This window comes from Propithecus coquereli, unplaced genomic scaffold, assembly GCF_000956105.1.
Source record: "Propithecus coquereli isolate 6110/MARCELLA unplaced genomic scaffold, Pcoq_1.0 Scaffold84, whole genome shotgun sequence".
Classification (NCBI taxonomy): domain Eukaryota; kingdom Metazoa; phylum Chordata; class Mammalia; order Primates; family Indriidae; genus Propithecus; species Propithecus coquereli.
Window position 1 is genome coordinate 3962683 of NW_012154618.1, and position 22293 is coordinate 3984975.

The 22293-nt window shown below is 46.0% G+C and overlaps 1 protein-coding gene across 1 annotated transcript in view; it reads left to right on the forward strand.

Annotated features, from left to right (window-relative positions):
• The window catches only part of LOC105825991 (guanylate cyclase 2G-like), a 30033-nt gene extending 7932 nt beyond the window's left edge, over positions 1 to 22101 (forward strand). Inside the window, exons 6-22 of the mRNA XM_012663888.1 lie at positions 2004 to 2139; positions 3073 to 3194; positions 3902 to 4065; positions 5671 to 5808; positions 8167 to 8250; positions 8943 to 9047; positions 9585 to 9656; positions 11036 to 11204; positions 12779 to 12934; positions 13673 to 13850; positions 15291 to 15431; positions 16291 to 16483; positions 18265 to 18439; positions 19228 to 19326; positions 20566 to 20657; positions 21766 to 21871; positions 22029 to 22101. Coding sequence (XP_012519342.1) covers positions 2004 to 2139; positions 3073 to 3194; positions 3902 to 4065; positions 5671 to 5808; positions 8167 to 8250; positions 8943 to 9047; positions 9585 to 9656; positions 11036 to 11204; positions 12779 to 12934; positions 13673 to 13850; positions 15291 to 15431; positions 16291 to 16483; positions 18265 to 18439; positions 19228 to 19326; positions 20566 to 20657; positions 21766 to 21870 — 2129 coding nt within the window. The 3' untranslated portion in view covers position 21871; positions 22029 to 22101. The remainder of the gene's footprint in view (positions 1 to 2003; positions 2140 to 3072; positions 3195 to 3901; positions 4066 to 5670; positions 5809 to 8166; positions 8251 to 8942; positions 9048 to 9584; positions 9657 to 11035; positions 11205 to 12778; positions 12935 to 13672; positions 13851 to 15290; positions 15432 to 16290; positions 16484 to 18264; positions 18440 to 19227; positions 19327 to 20565; positions 20658 to 21765; positions 21872 to 22028) is intronic.
• Positions 22102 to 22293: the final 192 nt, after the last annotated feature.

Consider the following 22293-nt stretch of genomic DNA (forward strand, 5'->3'; position numbering starts at 1 on the left):
AGGAATTCGAGGTTACGGCGAGCTATGATCGGGCCACTGCACTTTTGCCTGAGCAACAAAGAGACCCTGTCTCTTAAAAAAAAAAAAAAATAGAAGAAGAAGACGACTCAAGGCTGTGAGACCTGCCTCCTGGGGTCACCTCCATGACCCTTTCTATCTGCAGCCTATGTGATGAGGGCCCTGGCATCATAGGCCTGTAAAGACGGGGTCTAATTTCATTTTTACTTTCCTTTTGGGGTTGCGTATAAGCTTGGGAGTGAACTGCTTTGAAATCACCCTCAGAGCTGACCAACTCCTTTGATCTTTCTTGTTCCAGTTTTCTTATTTGTAAGACAGAGATAATACCTGCTATCACATATGATAATAATAATAACCAGCATTTAGGGAAGGCTTACCTTACACGAAGCCAAATGCCAAGAGCGTGTGTGTATTACCTCATTTAATCCTCTTACAACCCATGAGGCAGGTACTCTTACTACGCAGGTTAGTAAACCAAGGGTACAAAGGTTATGTAGCTTGTCTAAAGTCACAAAGTTATTAGAGGGTGGAGCCAGGATTCAAAATAAGGCCTGCCTTCTCCTGGACTTATGTTCTTTGCTGTCGTGTAACACTGAGGGGTAATGAAAACACAAGTGCCTGGCACACAGTATGTGCTCATTCAATGGTAACCATTTTTATTTCTGCTTTGGCTCATCATTCACTTAATAAATTCTTACCTAAAATTTCTCTTAAAATTTAAAGAGAGTTGCCAAGGCCTGCTCTTTGGAGTTTTTATAGACTCGGGTCACATTTACCTTATTAATACTTTTTGCAAGTGAAAGTAAATATACATTAACCTGCTTCCCTCTCTTCTATCCTTCCAGACCCTGAAGCTTTTGCTTAAAAGGGGGCATAGCCAGAGGGGGCGGATCTTTGTTTCTACTCTCAGTTTAATCCCCTCTGTTGGATCAATTTTTTCCCTCCTTCCTTCCCTTTTAGAAATTCCTGGTGCTGGAATTAGGGGAGGGTGAGAAGGGCAGCAAGGCTCTTTAAGAGCATAAGGCATCTCGCTTTGGCTCCTGGGCTCCTTCCAGGGATTCATAGCTGAAGGGCCCTCCTTACCCGCTCCAAACTGGCTTCTGTTCCCTTGTGGGCTGCAGGACTGGCCCTGGCAGAATCAGGGTATTTGTCTCTGTCTCTTGTGTTCATTTCTGCCACATGGTGGCAACCACCACACTGGCCAGTGCTGAAGGGCTTTTACCCTATTCTGGAAGAGGGGCCCCCTCTAGGAGGCCAAGTTAGGGACTGGAGCTCCCCAGCCTTCCCTCTTGGCTTTGGTAATTTTGTGTCCTGTCCCCAGTGGGAACAAATCAGCAATAAGTCCTTTGTCAGAGCATGTCCCCTAGCCTGGGGAGTAGAGGAGTTTTGTGAGTGGAGTTTAGCACATCCTAAGCAAGAACAAAGAACATGCCGGGCCAGAATTGATCACTCTGCCAAAGCCTCAGCACACACCAAAACCAGAAGGGAAAGCTTGCAAACTTGTGCCCTAGGGGCCTGGTAGTGTGGAGAGGTGGGGTGAGGAGGGTGGGAGGGATGGGAGGAGGCAGCTGTCCCTTGGCCCCACCAAGTGCTGCCACGTGGCCATTCGGCCTCCTGTTGTCACATCTTCTGATTGTTTAAAGGAAGCATAAATCTGAGGTTCTATGTGAAATTAATTGGAAACTAACTTTGATTTCTTTTTTCAATGCTGGATGGGCCTCCCCATTGTAGGCTTAATAAAATACACCCGCCTGCCCCATGTGGCCCTTGAGCCGTACCAGGATGCCACCTCTGAATCGTCCTCTTCCCTTCGCTGTTCTCCGTTTATCCTGTCTCAAATTCCCTGAAATGGAAAAAACCTCATATCTGGCTTTCGGTGGCTGTTGAGGCAGGGGGTTCTGCCAAAGCGAGTTGGGCAGGCTGGCATTTCAAGCCATGAGTTCCTCTGTGTCCTCCTTACCCTGTGCAACCTCCTGTCTTTCCAGGAATCACCGGCCCTGTGTTTTTGGACTCCCAGGGGGAAAGGCACATGGATTACTCGGTTTATGCTCTACAGAAAGCTGGAAACGGATCCCTTTTTCTTCCTTTTCTTCACTATGACAGTTATCAGAAAGCAATCAGGTACTGGCAGGACATTTCTGCACATTTAGATCACGTTCCAGGAAGAGAGGTGGGAGGAGGAGGGCCCAGGGAGGGCCAGTTTGGGATCCAGTCCCTAGAATTCCCCCAAGTAGCCTGGAGCTCTCTGAACCCATAAAGATCAACTTTGGGCCTCTAAGGGGATTTTGCCCTTGACTGTGGGTGTGTCTGGAGCATTTCGGATTCCAGTGTAGAACACAGCACCCCACAGCCGCACCTCCACAGGGGCATGGGCCCGACTCCACACAGAGACAGGTGGACACCAGCAATGGCTGCCACCCGGTATTCCCAGTACTCAACAATCCGCGAAAAAAATCCCTGCTTTTGTTCTCTCAGCTACAAATCGATGAGAAAACTAAAAGGAAACCTAAAACTCAGTTCAATTTTTACCTCTGCCCACTGCCAGCACCACCAATCCTGATTTTATTTGACACTTTTTTCTCAGCTACTCTTATGGAATTTTAATGTATCAAAATGGGCCCAGGAAACAAAGTAAGCATGGAAAACTGTGTCCTCAGTATCGTTGGGACAGGCACACTCCACGTTGAAGGAGATGTTTTGGTCTGTGAAATGTCCAGGGGCTATAAAACAAGATGTGTCTTGTCTCATAACAAAAGTGACAAACTCAGCAACATTGAATTGGCACATCACCTTTTAAATCAAAAGAGACGTGGCTGAAATCAAAAGGTTGAGGCAAAAAGATACTGCCTTCCTTGAATTAGATTACCTGGAGGCTGGATTTGAAGAGTCCAGGGCAGGTGGGAAGATTGGACGGGTCAGCAAAAGTTTGAATTGAGAGACGAAGGACTGATTTTTGCCAATAATGTGCACATTTCAGTTGCCCCTGCTGTATATGACATAGAGAATAAGTGGAATACATCCAGGGGACACTGACCTTTATGGCTTTTTTTAAAGACCCGCAGGGAATTTCTCCAATATTACTTGGCCCCACGTCTCCCTTCCTGAAGACAGACCTGGCTGTGGATTTTATGACGAGCTCTGCAAAGCTGGGCCTGCTGTTGGAGGTAAGTGTGGCTGCTTGGAGAAGGTAGCAGGAAAGGATTCTCTAAGGCAGGGGTTCTTAACAGTGGTGTCACTCTTGACATTTTGGGCCAGATAATCTTTATGTGTGGTAAGGGGAACTGTTTGGTGTATTGTAGGATGTTTCGCAGCATCCCTGGCCTCTACTCACAGACGCCAGTAGCAACCCTCTGGTTGTAACAACCAAACGTGTCTCCATCGCCATATGACCCCTAGGGGCAACATCATCCACTTGCCCTGTTGAGAATGCTCTAGGGGAACGTGGATCCTGAGAGTTGTGTTCCTGGATCTTCATTTCTAGGGAGGTAGAAAGAGTCTGGGCAGGGGAGTGTGGCTCAGTGGTTTGGAGCCTGGCCCTGCAATGAGATAGATCATGCCTGGAGAACACCCCCGAGAGCACACATGCTAAATGTCTAAGAAAAAGCGGCGGTGTTATGAGAAGTCGCATTATTATTTCTCTGCAGTGAAAGTTTCTCTGCAGAGGGGAAGGTGAGTACAGTTGCCATGGGAACTGGAGGGGTAGTCAGGGAAGGATTCCTGGAAGGGACAGCTTGTGTGACAAGTCTGAGTGGACTCCATATGTCCCAACCCGAACCTACCTCTGAGAAGCCTTTGGGTCACCTGCCTGGCAGGGCCAGGCTGGGGCAGGGATGTGCTCACTTCTGCTCTGAGACAGGCCTGAGTCACGTGTCTCTACCTCCAGGTGTGACTGCTGTGACTCTCACAGTGATGCTCCTCGTTACCGCCTTGGGAGCTGCCATCGTAGGGCTGATTTTAAGGATGCAGAGGGGAAAACTGCAGAGGCAGAATAAAGACATCTGGTGGCAAATCAATTATGACAACATCACCATTCTTCCCCAGAACAAGGTGAGGCCACACACGACCCAGATGTCCACTTTCCTGGTCACTGCTGGCGATTTGTGGAAGGGCCCTCATGAGAGCAAAGGGCTGACTCATTTATAAAGTGGGCACTCTGGCAGAGTCTTGAGACCTGAGTTTTCATTCTAGAACCAGAACTCCCACTTCCTTGCTGAATATCTCTGAGAATGTCATTTCCCCTCCCTGAGACTCAGTTTCTGAATATTCACAAATGATTGATAGTCTCTAAAGTTCCCTGCAGCTCTGTTACTCTGTAGGTGTGAGAACTGTATATCCTGTTCAGATATTAAAGCTGTCTCCTGGGGAGCATTTAATTATTCTTACAGCCACGTCAATGACTGTTTGCTCTGCAAACACCTGTTGACCATCCACTGCAGGCCAAGTATGGTACAAGGCATGGAGGTACCTCACCTTCCCTGCAGATGGAGGGACTAAAGGTCTCAGCATCAGGAAGGTGTCAGAGAGGAGATGACATTGGGGAAGAGTTTGTCAGCAGGGACAAGCAGAGAAGTCACACAGGCTGTACCAAAATGTGGGATGCTTCGGGCTGGGAAGCTGAGCTGGCACCCAGCCAGGGAGGCTAAGACCAGGAGATTGGGATTCATTAGGAATTCATTTCCAGATGTCCCTGGGAATTCTGAAGGTACCTCTTCCCACTTCAACCAAAGCAGCTCTGCTTCGATCCTCCTGGTTTCCATGTTATGTAACAGAGTAGTCACCCCTTGTCCCATAGATATGGAAGGGAAATATTGAGAGTGGGGAATATGTAACAGAGGGAATGGCCTGGGGAAAAAACGGGCAGTAAGATTTTCTGTCTTTTTAAAACTTCCTCCACTCTTTTGGGAATTTATAGCCTGGCCTGCATCCCTGAGGTAGGTTAAGTCTGTTGTTCAAACTCCCAGGTGGCCACCAGACCCCTGGGCAGCTGTCAGAGTTCACAGGCTTGGTTTATGGCAGAGACAGGATGATTAGAATAGTTAACCACAGTAATTGCCTGAAGCTGAGAACCCTCCCTTTAAAAGCTCTGTATTTCTGCCTGTGTTCAGGAAATTTGGGATTTTGAGCCAAGAAGGTCTACCATATTTCCTCCTTTTCTGGCAAAGTAAACTCTCTCTTTCCTTCCTCCTCAAACCTCTTGTCCTTGTTATTTGGCCTCGTGGACAAGTGACTGAGCTTTCCTAATCCTAACAATTAGGATTCCAAGTAAGAGTCTCCTTGAAAAATAGGGTCCCGGTGCTTTGGAGGTGTTCTCTGGGGAGGCACTGCAAGTATTGAACAGAGAGATGACCTGGTTAGATGTTCGTCTAGAAAAGTGACTGTGACCCCAGGTCACACATCTGGTTAAGTGCCAGAGCTAGAACTTGAATCTGGGTAGGCTGCCCATGCTGTCTGTGGGGGTACGGACACCAGGAGTGATGCCTGTAGCAGGTACCTACTCACACTTCAGGTCAGAAAGTTCAGGGTTCAAATCCTGACTCTCCCATTTATTAACTATGTCACCTTGGCCCTCATCTTCCTCATCTATAAAATGCACAGTCCCTTCAGCACTTGGCCATGCTACCGAGAGCGACTGAATGATGTCCTGTTTTACAGCCCTCCCAGAGAGACACACCTGTGTTGAGAGGGAACAAGAGTAACTCATCTAGTGCGATGATTTCTGCGGACCTCAGCTCCTTTGTCAAAAGCCAGCAGGGGGAAGAGCTCGTCTATGCCCCAGTAGGGTTTTACCAGGTACTTCTGCGGGCAGGTGGCTGCCTGTGGGTCTTATCTCTGTTCCATTCTCCACATGCAAGGGTGGGGCATTCTGAAAAGGAGAACATTCTCCAGGCAAAAAAACCAAAGGGGGTCTTGAAACTCCAGACAGGTGCTTCCCAAACTTTAATGTGCATACAAATCACCTGAGGCTCTTGATAAAATGCAGATTCAGGGTTAGCACCTGCAGGTCTGGGGTGACACCTGAAATTCTGCATTTCTAAGAGGCTCCCGGGTGATTCCTATGCTGGCTTCTAGATTAAATTCAACTCTGTCCAGACAAACTTTCTGTGTTGATGGAAATGTCCCTAATCTGTGCTGTCCGATATGGTAGCCACTAGCCAGACAGGGCTATTGAAATTTAAGTTGATTAAAATAAAATTTAAAACTCAGTTCCCCAGACACACTAATGTTCAGTAGTCACAGGAGGCTAGTGGCTACCTTAATGGACAGCACAGTTCTAGAGCGTGGATTATTTCATCCTCGGTACTTTAGCATGGATGAATCAGTTGTGGGTGTTGGTGCTTCTGCAGTGTAGACAGCAACCATTGCTGAAACCTGGAACATAACTCCCACCTGTCCTTTCTCACCCCTCCTTCCACACCCAGACCATGATAGGTCTGGACTTAGCAATTCTTCAGAAATTCAAGACCCCTGGGGGAAAGTTATGTAAAGACTGAAAATCTGTATTTGTTCTGTAAAATGCAAGTCCTGGAGAGTAGGGACAGAAAGCTCCGAACATGGGAAGAATTGTTCATTGCTCTAAACTGGGATTACTAAAGATTAGCGATGAATCATTCCCTATGCAACTGAACTTAATTTTCTAAATGTTTGCTTATTTGAGTCTTCAAACTACAAAAACTTCCTAGGATCTTACCAAACACCCTAGGGACCACCATCCATATGACACCGTGTGGGGTGGTCACCCGGCCATTTATAGAAGGAAGCCAGCAATCCACAGCGTATCACTGTCTGATTAATCTTCCTGCAATGTGTCCCCTCTCCCTGCCCTCAAACACCACCACCAGATCCCCCGACTCTGTTGCCTGCATGGTGGTGCCCAAAGTCTTTAACAAGGGACCAAACCCGTTGACTACTTTAGTCCTGACTTTTAGAACCTTTTTTTTTCCTGGCCCAAATCCTATGCTCAGCCAATTGATCTTACCAGTTATGTTGACTATGCCATACCTGTTCCCCATTCCCCCACCTGGAACCTTCTTATCTCTCAGGGTTCAGCTTAAGCATCACCCCTTCCAAGAATCCTTTCCTTCATCCCACAGCCCTTCCTTCCTCCATGGAACTCCCATCACAGCCCATTACTCCCACACCAGAAGTCGCAGATCTTGGGTTGATATTTAACTCATACTGAGTCTTACATTCTCCTGTGTCCAGATTCTCTTCTGCTACCCAGCTCTTACACATCACTGTATGTTTTTCTGGTGATTGATTAAATGACTCTCTAGAAGCAGACTTGAGAGGCAATAACCATAAGATATACCATTTGCTGAAAATGTACTATGTGCCAGGCATTGAGTTACAGTGGTAAGTGTTTTAACTGATTTAATCCTCAGAACAACTCGATGCGATTGATGTTTATTTATTTAGTTAGTTATTTTAGAGAGGGCCATGAGGGCAGTGGCATGATCATAGCTCACTGCACCCTCAAACTCCTGCCTCAGCCTCACAAGTAGCTGGGACCACAGGTACGCACCACCACGCCCAGCTAATTTTTGTAGAGACAGGGTCTTGCTATGTTGCCCAGGCTGGCCTCAAACTCTTGACCTCAAGCAACCTCCCGACCTCGGCCTCCCAAAGTGCTAGGGTTACAGGTGTGAGCCATGCACCAGGACTGGTGCTATTTTGAATCCCCATTTTACAGATGAGGAAATGGAGGCTTGGAACAGTTAAATCCCTCGTTCAAGGTTGTTTGGGTAGTAAGTGTTAGCACTGGGCTTTGAGCCAGGCATTTGACTCCAGACTTTCATTTATGATCTCAACTCATTATTTCCTCTGAATGATAATGGGGCATTATTGTATAACAGAAAGAGTATTGTCTTGGAGTCACACTTTCAAATTCTGTCTGTGCTACCTACAAATGCGCAACCTTGAAGAAGTTACCCAACCTCAGTGATCCCATCTGGAAATGCATTAATCCTACCTACTTTGCAGGGCTGAGATCTTGTGAAGCAGCTAGCTCAGGGCTCGGACATAGCACAGTGCCACCCTGATCCCTCTCATAGGGGGATTTCTTGCCACTCTTCCTGCTCCCCTTCCTAGCCTGGAGCTTTTTCTGGATCATGCCAGGTTAAGAACATTCCACTTTGCCTCTGATTCCAGGGAAACCACGTGGCCATCTGCTATGTCGGTGACCAAGCAGAAGCCTGGGTTAAGAAGCCGACTGTGCTACAGGAAATCCGCCTGGTAAGGCCCCTGCCCCAGGAGGAGACAAAGCAGCACTGCTCTCTGCCCCTGCTCTGCCAGCTCCCTGTTCCCAAGGAGCAATGGTGGGAGGGTGCTTCCCTTAACTTGGCCTGCCTCTCCCTCCCCCCGAGAGCCCAGATGCTCTGGCCTGACCCAGACACCTGAAACCTGGGATCCCTCCAACCTCTGCTTTTTCCCCTTAATTCTTCCTGGCCTTAGTTCTGGCCCTTCATCCTCTGTGTCTGTGATGACTGCTTCCCTGCCTTGAACCTGGTCTTGAGGGAGTCATGTTCATGGGCTCTGATTTCTTGCTCCGTATCTGCGGCCTGTTGTGGCCCGCACACTGGTGTAGACAGCCATAAGCAGGGAAGCAGGACTGAGTCTATCACTGTGACATGGTTTAGTTTATCCCCATGGCCAAGGTTAGACTTTGATCATTCCTCTGGTTTACTTGCTGGAGGACGACTTCCTAGGTTCGCCTCCCAGCTCTGCCACTTAGAAGTTATATGATCTTTGACAAGTTACTTTACCCTTTGAGCATCAGTTCCCTTATCTGCAAAATGAAAGAAGTTATCATCTGCATCTCACAGGTTTTTGTAAGAATTAACTAAAAATATGTAAAGTACATAGCACAGTCCTTGGCACAAAGATGCACTCTATACATGAGCTATTGTGATCATTATTATTTCCAGATGTGTGAATTAAGGCACGAGAACATTGTTCACTTCTTTGGTATTTGCGCAGAACCACCTAACATCTGCATTGTCACCCAGTATTGCAAAAAAGGAAGTCTTAAGGTAAGCAAAATAGTCACTCTTACCTCAGGTTTGCTTAGCGACAGCTAATAAAGGACCTTATCAATGCTTTCTCCTGTTTATCCAAGGACTGTTTCTCTCTGGTTTAATTGCAAGACCTGAATTATTTTGTTGGGCTACCTGCTAGGGATCAAATTAGCAGCGGAGTTGCCAAGTGTCTGGTTTCCTTTGTTCTGGGTGGAAATTGTCTGAGTTTGGTTTCTTCTCCTAAGATATTATGGCTATCCTTGAACTGTGTTCCTGGGTCCGTCCTACCCATGGTATGTGACCAACAGCTTTATGTTAGGAATGAGGGAGTGTTTGTAAAACTCTAAACTGCTTATTTTCTCAATATTGAGTCAGGTTATGATATCTCCTGGGAAGATTTATAGCTACTAGATTTAATGGTTTTTTGCCTCACATTGTATTGGTTCTGGCTAAAAATATCAGATATATTGGAGTCAAATCTGTTCAACGGATGAAGCTCACTGTGCTTCAAGTTGAGTCACTGGTGATATTTTGAATAACTGTGTTTTTCAGGATGTTTTGAGAAACTCAGACCATGAAATGGATTGGATATTCAAACTCTCATTTGCATATGATATAGTCAATGTGAGTATAGCATCAACTTGTTTAAAGAATCAATATGATAATGTTTTTGAGTTGTTCTATGGATGAAATTGAACTGTAATCTTTCCTGAAAATTCCGGCCCTCTTCAACAAAGGGATTCCAGCTCTAAAAACTACCACTTCGATCGGATTTTCCATGCTTTTCTTCCCTGATTATAATATTAATAAATAGGGAGACAGGAAAGTATGTTACACTAAAGTTGGAATGGCCGATAGGCTTACCCGATCAGGAAAGAGCAGAGTGTTTACATTTTCGGGTACAGCTTTTACTCTCAAAGAAAATCTAATTACTAGACCATAAATGGAGCTGGGGAAGAGAGTTCCTAATGCCCCTTCCTGTGCAGCAAGGGTTGAGAGCAACTGGCCGAGACAGGCCTTGTCAGACTGTGTGTGCACAAGAATCACGTGGGGCCCTTGTTAAAATACGCGCTCTGATCCAGTAGGTCTGGGGTGGGGCCTGAGACTCTGCGTTTCTGCCAAGCTCCCAGGTGATGCTGCTGGTCCCAGGCCACCCTCCAAGCAGCAGGGGTCTAGGCAGTCCCATCTCACAGATGGAAAAATTGAATCCCAGTGAGGTGAAGCGACTTACTTGAAGAGACTGAACAGTGAAGTCCAGACTTGAACGCAAATCTTCTGGCTCTAGTTCTTTCTGCCCTCTTCATAGACGATAGTAATACTATGGAACCCCTGAGAACACAGTGGATGCCATAAGAAGTCTTCAGTGTTCCTCATTTTTCCTGAGAAGGGCTCAGACAAGATACTTAAATGCACGTAATAGCATATGGTTTGTAATATGTAGGTAATAAAATAATCTTCTTAATGACATAGTGCGGTTTCTATGTCATTGATGTTTTCTACCATATTTATGCATGTATCATGGTTATGTAATTTTTTCATTATAACTTACATTGGGTATTTACTTTGTGTCACGAACTGTGCCTGGTGTTTTTTTTTTTTTTAATCTCCACAACCACACTGTGAGTAGGCATTTTGTCACTTCCATTTTGGTAAGAAGAATGAGGCTTACAGGCATAAAGTAACTCCCCCTCTGCGAAGTGGTTGAGCTGGGATTTGAACCCAGGAACCTGACCATCAGGATGTATTTATTTTAAGCTGGCCTTGCCTTCCTGGCTTCACGGTGGGGAGCTGGAAATAATACTTTTCTCCATTTTGAGTGTCCCTTCCCAGGTTGACTCCTAGACAAGGGGCTGTGCTGGTGGCTCTTGAACACATGGACACAGAGATAGGCACATGCCCTGCCCTGGGTCTGTGTTTCTGTCCATCTGTCTTTCTGCCTGGGTTTCTGCCAACAATGTCACTGGCACCGGGTCTGCCTCATCTGCTCATTCTCACCCTTGCAGGGCATGCTGTTCCTCCACAGGAGCCCGCTGGGGTCCCATGGCAACCTGAAGCCTTCCAACTGCCTGGTGGACGGTCGGATGCAGGTGAAGCTGACGGGATTTGGGCTGTGGGAACTCAAGTATGGCCAGACATACAGAACATTCGATGAGAAAACTACTGATCCCTCAGGTAGCCAATGGCAGATCTTGTACCCAGTGGTGGTAGGCAGGAGGGTCAGGGGTTCCTTATCCTATCTGTGCTCCCTAGTGCTCACTTGCCCAGGTACCCACAGGTGGGTCTTCCTCTGGAGCTCACGGGGTGATGTCTGGGTAGGAGACTGGTTCTCATCTTGGCTCAGCTGGGCCACCTGCGGCAAGCATCACCCTCCCTTTATTCCTCTGTGTTCCCTCCTGCACTTACCCTACATTCTCAGCATAGAACGTGAGATTTGCCAGGCACTTTAGAGACAACCCAATCCCATAGTTCTCTTTCTTCTAGGTAGCTGGGGTCCCTCCCCTACCATATCAGTTGAATCAGAATATCTGAAGATTGAAGACGGGGTATGGACATCAAATTTCATTTTATTTTATTTATTTTTTTATTGAGACGGGGTGTTGCTCTGTTGCCCAGGCTAAAGTGATCCTCCTACCTCAGCCTCCCAAGTAGCTGGGACCACAGGTGTGCTCCACCATACTTAGCTAATTTAAAAATTGTTTTGTAGAGATGGGGTCTCACTGTGTTGTCTAGGCTGGTCTTAAACTCAAGGGATCCTCCTGCCTCAACCTCCCAAAGTGCTGGGATTACAGGTGTGAGCCACTGCACCAGCCAGTATTGTTTTTGAAATGCTTGCAAGCGATGTGCATGTCAAGACAAGACCCATTGCCTCAAATCCAACCCTCTTTTACACATGAGCAAATTGGGGCTCGGTGATCCTTCCAACTTGTCCAAAGTTACTTGAATGCCTTTGGGTGTCACCTCCTCACGTTCAGCCCAATGTTCCCAGCCCCGACCCCTTATCTGTCAGATCAGCATGTCGCCAGCAGCTTTTCTGTGTGAATGTGGGGAGGTTTCTATACCATGTAATTTGATGGTGTCTTATAGAAAGACAAGGGAGAAACTTTGAAGACCTGCTAGTAGCCACTCCTAGTTCTGCATCCTCTAATATATATAGATTTTCTTTTAATGTTTATAACCCATAATGATCTATATCAATATAGATCTCACTGCAAACAAAACAAAGTAGATATATAAAATATCCAGAATAGATAAACCCATAGAGACAGATGCAGATTGGTGGTTGCCAGGGGCTAACAGAGGGAGAACAGGGAGGAACTGCTCCATGGGTAAGCGTTTTCCTTTGGAGTGATGGAAATATTTTGGAACTAGATGGAGGTTGTGGTTGCACAACATTGTGAATGTGCTAAATGCCACTGAATTGTTCACTTTAAAATGGTTTATTTTATATTGTGTAAATCATACTTCAATGAGTTATCCTTAAAAATATGGGCGATGCAGGAAAGAAAAAAGAAAATAAAAACCACCTGTAATTCCACAGTTATGCGTGAACCAGCAGTAACACATTAGTGCACGTCCTTCCTGGCAGTTTTCTCCATATTCCCACACTCTGCTCTTCGGCCCTCAGGGCTGATGGCTCAGGGCTGGATTCTTTCCCTACTCCTGTGCACCCCTAAGGATGAAGGGGTGGCTTTTCCTGTTTCATCCAGCAGTGCCTCGCTTCATGTGGACATCCCATTGCTTTGCAGAGCTCTACTGGATGGCTCCGGAGCTGTTGAGGCTCCCAGAGATGCCGCGGTCAGGCACCCCAAAGGGAGACGTTTACAGCTTTGCCATTCTGATGCGGGAGCTGATCTACCACCCGGACCACGGGCCCTTTGACGACCTCGATGAGGCACCGGCTGGTAAAGGGGAGAGTTGGCTTTTGTTGTATGGGTTGGCTTTGAAATGTTTGTCAAACTCTTGGCAATCTCTGATCTATTTTCTGTCTCTATAATTTTGCCTTTTCCAGAGTATCACATAAGCAGAATCAAACAGTATGTAGCCTTTTCAGATTGGCCTCTATAACCTAGTAATATGCATTCAAGACTCATCCATGTTGTTGCACCCACAACATTTTTATACCAAAACATGTATATATTATTCTGAAAGTATTATTTCTTTTACAACATCTGGGTAAGCAGAATGTTTAGTAAGTATCAGTAGAAGCCAATGAGGAAATGAAAGAAAATAGGTTTACAAAATTGGACAGAGAAGCAGAACATGATGGTAACATTTATTATTTGTTAAAATAGCTTTTCTCTAATGTATTATATGGAATTCAAAATTGCATAGAGCATTATTTGGGGATTTGCAACACCAAATACTTATACATTCCTGAAATCATATGGAGGTATGTGTTATCTCAAGAAAAGTTCTGTTTTAAAACCTTAATTTAAAAACAGATGAATTAGGAGGGTGCCTCTATGTCGTACACTAGAATTCTTCATTTTCCAGGAGAATCAGAGTATTTTTATGAAAATATCCAGATTTCTCTGGAATTCCAATCTATTCTATGACTTAGTTTATAAATTTAAGAGCACAGTTACTGCTTAAAGTGAAAGCACAGACATTTGGCTATCTCAACCCAAAATGAATTTCAGAAATCATCAACCGAATCAAAGACCCCAGGGCGTCAGTTCCGCTGCGACCGTCCCTGTGTGAGGAGAAAGGCAATGAAAAGATCGTGCTCATGGTGATGGCATGTTGGGATGAATCTCCAGAGAAAAGGCCCTCTTTCCAGTCTATCAAGAAGACTTTACAAGAGGCCAGTCCCAAAGGGTGAGTTAGAGGTGCAACAGACATTTTCTCTTAGTCCTTTAACCCCTGGAATTTTAAAATTATACGGCTGTGATTGGTTCCATGTGACTCACTCCCCTCATTCCTCCATTCTACCATTCATTCATTCATTTATTCATTCACCATATACTCAATGCCTGCCACATGCAAAGCCTTGTGCTACGTGCTGGTTAAAGTGGAGTGTAAAATTCTCCCTTTATTTCATCCATATTATAAAAATGTATCTGATATTACTAATTCTACCACCTTCTTTGTCCATTCCAGAAATCACTAATCAATCAAGGCCTTCTTTCCCAGGGAGTTCTGGCATGGCCTGAGAATCTGTTTCCAATCAGCATTCCCGGGGTCATGACTAACAAATTGGGATTGGATTAGGGGGTTAAAAATTATTTACTACCTTTAGAATAGGTGTAACTTAAATTATGCATGCTTTTCAAACAATTTTCTCAATGGTAGCTTCCTTCACACCATGTTAGTTATATCATCTTTTGACACATTGGATATGTGAAGACATCACCATATTAGAGGTAGCTTGTGTTGGTAGAAAGAATCCCGGGGCTGGGAGTCAGGTGTCTACTCCTAATTTGGCCACTGGCTATGCATTCTTAACAAAATACCCCAAATACCCCTGTATTCTGCATTTTCCAGATCATAGTATTATAGTTTTGAAAAATTTAAAACTTTCTGATATTATTTTTAAAATTGAAAAATGAAAAATTGTTTCTATTTATGATGTACAATGCGATGCTTTGATTGATGTACACTTTGTGGGCTGTAAATCAAACTAATTAGCATATTGGTACATCTCAGGTCGGTTGATATGTCCTGACTTTTTACTCAGAAAATATGGTCCCGGTGTGAAGACAAGTCTGTTTTCCTATGTGAGTCTCAGCCTCCTCATCCAAAAGATGAGGGATATAAATGGGTTCTCTGAAGACCCTTCTAAAACAAAAAAGCTACAGGATCTAGAAGTGCCCCTTACATTGGACAATCCGAAAAGAAAAGAATGACTCTTCCCCAAATCTGCATTTTCAATGGGATGGAGACTATTGGGAGGTGGGGGAAGAGCCATTAAGGCCACCATTTAAGTGCCTACAGGTGCCAGACAGAGCCCTGGACACTTCGCATACATTATGTCCCTAAAATCCTCAGCACGACCCTGTGAGGTATGTATTATTATCTCCACTTTCTGGATGAGTAAATGGAGGCTCAGAAAAATGAAGGGGGCAGCTGAAGCTCCCAGGCTCTGTCCTGCCACGTGGCCTCATTGCCGTTGTCGTTTCCCTGCTGTCGATTGGCAGCCCTTCAGGAGGAAACCTTAGGGGTGAGAAATGGTTTCTTGGAATGTGTACCTGGAAGTTGTGTTCCACTGTGGCCCTAAAGTTCTTGGAAGAAGATGCTAATGTTTGGGTTCTTTTCTAGCCATGTGAGCATACTGGACAGCATGGTGAGCAAGCTGGAAGTGTATGCCAATCGCCTGGAGGAAGTGGTGGCAGAGAGGACCAGCCAGCTGATGGCAGAGAAGAGGAAGGTGGAGAAGCTTCTGTCCACAATGTTGCCCAGGTATTCCAAAGCACTGGGGGCTGTGACAAAGAAATCCAGGGAGTGGCTCCACATGGAGGGATTATTCCATGGTTCTTTCCCTAAGAGGATGCCATGTCTTTCAGAAAGGGGTCCAGCATTTTGTGTAATTTAGTACACTGTAAAGGGAGATAGAGGCAAACCCCTCTGAATCCAATGGAAATAGAAGTAGGTCTTTTACCTGGAAGGTGTTGGATACAACAGGAGTGACCACTAGATGGCGCTCTAGTTCCATGAGTCTGACCAGTTGCTAACTCCGCAGTATTTCAGACTACGTGCAAAACCTTTGCACGTACAAAGGGTGCAGTATGTACCCATGATTTCAGATTTAAAAATTGTTTCCTTTTTGGCTTTGTTTTCACCTGTGCACTTTCTCAACACTTGGCAGAAGCATTTGCTGTTAAAATTCCTCTGCATGTCTTGACCAAAGAAACGGAGGCAGGGATTTTTAATGTGAGATTTGTTGATTGAAATAAAAATTTTGATTTGTGGATTGGTGAATGATTACATTTGCTTCCACGTTTGCAGACCAAGTCTTTACAATCAAACTCTATAACCAATATATACAGGGAGAAAATCCTTTTTGTGAAGGCATTTATGTGACCCACTTCTCTGTTGCCCCCGGCCCCAATTTATACCCACCAATTATAATAAAATATCTCTTTAGAGAAAATGGAGGTGGAGAAATGGATATCAAAAGAATTCCTCCAGATGATGGGTTTTGTTAACCAAAAACCTAGCCATTGAAGCAAAAGGACCTACAAGGGCAACTTTGCAGGGGTCTTTAAGAGTCGAGATGAATAAGATCTTGTTCAAAAATGATTCTCTCCTCTGGTTTCAGCTTCATTGGAGAACAGCTCGTGGCTGGAAGGTCCGTGGAACCAGAACACTTTGAGTCCGTGACAATCTTTTTCTCTGACATCGTTGGATTCACAAAGCTGTGTTCTCTCAGCTCGCCCTTGCAAGTTGTCAAGCTCCTCAATGACCTGTACAGTTTGTTCGATCACATCATTACGGCGTATGATGTGTATAAGGTGAGTGGCCGGCTGCCGGCTGGCAAGGCACACGTGCGGCTTGTCGGCTGTCTCGGGGCATGACTGAGGACCGGACTGACCCCAGGTGTCAGCCTCGAGGAAGGCTCCATTTCAGTCCGTGTCACTTCGTGGCAGAAACTCAATATTTTATTCCTGTTTGTTTTCTTGGAAAAGGTCTTGATTAGTCACAGATGTATGTGTTTGCCAAGAATCACCAGTTGTTCTCCCTGTTTCCTTCCATTATTTTATCTCTCAGTAAACACTTCCCTGAAAGAGACATTGGCCTTCTAATTGCTGATTCCTCCGCTTCCCTCCTGAATATATTTCCTTCAGAGGCAGAGAGGCTCGCATTTACTCTCCTTTAGGGGTTGTCTTTGGATCTTGTGTGGGTCTCACTTCCGTTAGCACAATCTTTAGCAATTTAGGGTAAAGATAGACTCCCAAGGTTAGACTATCAGGCTCGTGGCTAAAGGGGAGACTGCAACACTTACTGCCTGCTGCTCCTCTGGGAGGCATATGAATATGGTCACCTAGAGTAAAAAACAATTGTTGGTGGGGAGGAGAGGAAAACCAGCAATAATCTGGCTTCATTCAAGTGGTGGTGATGACAGCTGCTTTATGTGTTTTCAGATTCTTCAGATGGGGTCAGATCATGACTCCAGGGACAGTTCTGTGTGCTTGAGCTCACATATTTCTGGGGGGCAGCCACGAGTGCACCAGCTCTGACCATAATCCCAGGGTTCTGTCTCTGCCTGCAGTCCCAGGGCCCAGTGAGATTTGGAGGACAGTGTGATCATATCTTGGTGACACAGTGGCACGTTCTTAGTGGTTATGCCCCAGTGTTCCCCACAAATGATGCCTCTGTTCGAAGGTGAAAGAAAGGATGGTATGGATAACCTTTAAAAGAAGATCACATACACCCAACAAAACTGGAACTTGCCCCGCTTACGGGGGTGTCTTCTGGGATTTTCCTCTTAGGGTTACCTTCTCCATTATGTTTTGCGTGAGCTAATGTTAAAACTAGTTTGTATTTCTAAAGGATATTCTCATGACGGGGAGAGGTAGCCCATAAGCAGGCTAGACTTGTCAACTAATTGACTTTGTGTAATTTGGGGGTAACCAGGAGAGAGGTGCTTTACTGCCCGGCTACTGCCTGAAATTTCTCTTTTACCATGTCATCTTTGAATTCTGCTAAAATGCAAATATGTCTAGAAAGGGCTGTAACTTTAAGCTTCTCTTTGTCATTTATTTCTCTATTGTGAATGAAGGATCTGAAAGGTGATTTTATTAGGAGGATTGGGGAAGAAGATCAGGCAGACATAGGTGTTTATATACATGTGTGTGAATGGATACATTTTGTATAATGTCCAATGCACACACATGCATAAATGTATGTAAGAGCCCCTGTGCAGGGTGAGGACATTTCAGGTTGAGTATGATGGATTCCACTTGATGGATCCACCTGATCCTTCAAGATTTGCCCCATCAGTACACTGCTGCCTGTCTGGCTGCTTCTGAGCTTGGGCTGGGGAAATACAGTCACCACCACTGTGGGACATGGGAGGAGGAAGCAGGGAAGGAAGGCTTTGCAGAAAAACCAGGACAAAGGCAGGGAGTGGAGGAAATGCTTGGACTTGCATGGGACAGAGGTCAGGGAGTATGATGTCTCAACATATGGAGGCTCAAGGCTGGGGACAAATGGGAGCCTTGGTCTCTGACCCCACTCCCACCCTTGGCCTCCCTCATGGAAAACAAAGGTCACTTTGTTGCTTTATTTTCAGGTCGAGACCATTGGAGATGCATACATGGTGGTCAGCGGACTTCCCATCCGCAATGGAACCCAGCATGTAGACGAGATTGCCACCATGTCCCTGCACTTTCTCAGTGCCACCATCCACTTCCAGATTGGGCACATGCCCGAGGAGAAGCTCAAGCTCCGGATTGGCCTCCACACAGGTAGACGGAACTGATGGCAGGTGGCCCTATGGTCCAGGTTTGGCGACAGGTAGTTCTGGGTTCGAGTCCTAGGTCCAAGGCTTTTAGGAACCCAGATGTTGAATGGTAACATCTTCGGGGGAAACAAAAGATTGAATTCTGTCTGCATGTGTCTTTCCAATTAGCTAGATTGCTTGGTAACAACAGGGACACACAGCAGCTCTAAGGTGTTGAACCAAAAATAAAGAGGCGACCCCAAACCAGGGCCATTGTAAGGGCTACTTTCCCTCCATGCCTCTGTGTCAAGTGCCCTTTGATATGTTCTGTGTTTGTCAACTCAGGAGCATGTGATCTGTGCAGAAGTGGCCCATACTTGGTTTAACGCTCTTCTGTCACTGTCTTGAAATTCTTTATAATCTTTGAACAAAGCGTCTCATATTTTCACTTTGAACCAGTCCCCACAAATGACTTAGGAAGTCATGCTCCTACCTCTCCTTCAAGGCTCAACTAAAATAAAACCTGATCCCCAATCGGAAGTAATCACTCCCATATTCCTACTGCTTTTGGTTTTGTTTACAGCTCGAGTTCACAAATAACATGGTCATTTATTGATCATGTCGCTTTCCACCAGGAGTCTGTGGGTTCTGTAGGTTGCCTCTTTGTGAATCCTAAGACATATTGCCATGCTTTGCCCCAAGAGGGCACTTAAGAAATATTCGTTGAACTGCATTTATTGACTCGATGCGCATCGTGGCGTCCAGCCTTGGGACGTGCAGACTGGTTATGCCCTTTGCTTCTCTGTTCCTCAGGTCCTGTGGTGGCTGGCGTGGTGGGCATCACCATGCCCAGATACTGTCTATTCGGGGACACTGTGAACGTGGCATCCAGAATGGAGAGCAGCAGTTTGCGTGGGTATCATTGTCAGTACTTCGTAGACACAATACTGCTGTCCCTCCAGTCCCCTATCTTTAACTGGGGGATATTTTTAGAAGATGCATTTGCATTCTGTCTGCGGTTTTCCATGTGGAGGAGAAGATCATTATCCACTTCAGGCAACACTGATCACAAGCTTTGTAGACAGGGCTTCACTGTGCTCGCTGTGTAAATATACCTGGCCTCCCCCTTCCAAGGCTGTCTGTTCTACAGCCACACACACATGTAATACAATCATTTTAATGAAGTGCAGGAGTCAGAAAACCTTCTCTGTGCAGGGCCAGACAGTAACTATTTTAGGCTTCAGGGGCCATAGAGTCTCTGTCACAACTACTTAACTCTTCTATTGTAGCTTGAAAGCAGCTGTAGGCAATATATTAATGAATGGGCATGACCATATGCCAATAATTCTTTATTTGTAAACACAAGCAGTGGTCTGGATTCTGCCTGTGGGTGGTAATTTGTCCATCCCTGATGCAGAGTGTATTCTTGGTGGTGCAGAAGAAATCTACAGCCAGCAACTCTGGGGAACATCACATTTTTTGCTTTATAGAAATTTTATCACATTGACTATCGCTAGACATATTTATGCCATTTATCAGTCAAGACATGTAAAAAAGAATTACTCAGCGATTTAAGTTTCAAAGAGCTGAGGTTAATATTATTTTGAGTCTGTAAATTTCCCACAAAATATAAAAACACACGCACAAAATTTTGTCCTTTGATTATTTTGTTGTCTAAGTTAAGCAAGTCTCAAACACAGATTTAAACGTCTCTCAGATTTAACTTTTTCTCTCTTCTAAGTAAAGGTTTTTAGAATACATTTTTAAAGGTAGAGTTGGTTATATAGGCTTCAGACCTGATTCCAGTTGCATTTCTGGTTACAAACTACATTTTCAGTAATATGTCCCAGGTCTGGTATCGTCCCAGGAAGCCCAAAAAGCCCAGTGAACTTCCATTCGTGGGAATTACGAATTTGCAAAGTGAATCAGTTCTCCCTCCTGTTTCTGGACTGAACATACTAAGGTTTGAGCAGCACTCAGCAGTGTCTCAGCAATGCCATCAGGGTAGGGGATCTCAGCCTAAGTGTCCCAGACTTCGGAGAGGTTGTCTGTGTCTTGATTTATGAGAAGTCCTGCAGTATAGGTTCCCTCTCCAAAGAAGCCCCAGCCCACTGATGAGTTTATAACAAGGCAATCGCTGGTTTATGGCAGCTCTTCGGATCCAGGTCTCTCAGAGCACTGCAGGCGCCCTGTTGGCATTGGGAGGGTACGATTTGCAAAAGAGAGGCACCATTCCAGTCAAGGTAAGACGGGGCCAGCTGTGCCCCACCCGGCCCGGCCCCATTTGCATCTCTGATAGGGAAGTCGAGGGACTTGGTGGGAAAATGCATCTTCACAGAGTGATACACAGAGACCTCGGGTCTCTCTGGAGACTCTCGCGACTGCCAGTCTTCTTCCTTCAGTTCCCTCAAATAGTCAAACATGGAACCTCCGACAGAGAACACCTTAGTCCCACCTGGACCACCCCCTTATGGGATGCCTCCTGTCGCCGTCACAAATGGTCCCCCAGCTTCCTCTCAAACACCCCAGCCCAGGTCCTCACACAAAGCAACAGCAATACAAGCCCAGGAATTATAATGTCCCCTTTCCTCTGTGTCCCCTCTCCTGAGTTTAAAGTGCCCCAGTAGAGCAGAGGAAGTCCACAGGTTGGCCTTGGACGGACTAGAACCTCACCTGTATGCATTAAAAAATTCTGTCCCTTTTCCTTCATCTCGGCTTGGGTTGGTCAGTGAAATGTGCCATGACACATTCTTGTCTTCCCCTTTGGAGTGAGTGCCCTTCCCCGGGCAGGCAGAGGGGAGATGTTTGCGGTGGGAGTGGTGGGTGGTTACTGTGACTCTGGTGTTTGGGTGGGAGCAAAGGGGAGCGAGTGGCACCAACTTCCCCAGCTGCTGAGCCTGCCCCAGGCCCGCTGTGTCCAGTCAACAGGCTTCAGGTAAGAGGAAGACTTTTCTAGAAGGCAGCAGTGTAGGCCCAGCTTGGAATCCTGTCCTGCTACTCACTTGCTGTCTGACTCAGAGGCTTGGTTTTGCTGTATGCAAATGGGGATGGTGATAAACTGCCCTGGAAGGGTGGGTGTGACTAGTGAAGGTGGACATGTATGTGAGGTGCTTCACCTGGTGTCCAACTCATGCTAAGGGTTCAATTATTTTTTAAAAGGATTTTCTTTGCAACAAGCTGTAGCCTCCACGGGCCCCTCACCCCTAGGGCATTGCTGGAGGCCCACGGGGGCTTATCAGCAGAGCCGGAGAACCTCCTCGGGATTCCCTCTGTTAGGAGACCCTTCCCTCCACGAGGCAGCTTGGCGGTCCCATCCTGTGTTTCCTCAGAGCCTGCCTTTGCCTCCCACAGGGCAAAGGAGAGCAAACAACTTTCTGGTTGAAAGGCAAGGAAAGCTTCACTATTTCACTCCCCGAATTTACCGAGGAAGAAGCTCAAGTCCCAGAGATCTTCTGAGGTGAGTCTTTTCTTACAAGGTGCGTGTGGAGTCGCAGGAAAGTCCATCCTTCGTTGGGACACACAGTAAATATCCTATTTAAGAATCGTGGTTCTGGGGTATGAGCCAAACCCCCACTAGGGGGCGCCGTCTAACCGGCCTGCTCTTTCTATTCCAGCGTTGGCCCCCAGCGCAATGTGGACGCTACAGACGTGAGATCATTTCCTGGGGGCCAGGGCTGGGCTCTTGCTCCCAGCCCTGTGTGACTGCCCTAGCTGCCAGATGCTTCCAGCCCATTAACTCCTGAGTTTGCAGTGAACCCAGTTTCCTTCGGGGAGAGCGGAAGCAGGCCCTGCCCTGCCTTTCTGTGGCTGCACCCTATCCCTTGGTGCTCATTTCCCTATCAGCTAATTAGCTTGCAAGGAGATAGGAGCCCCTTTCTG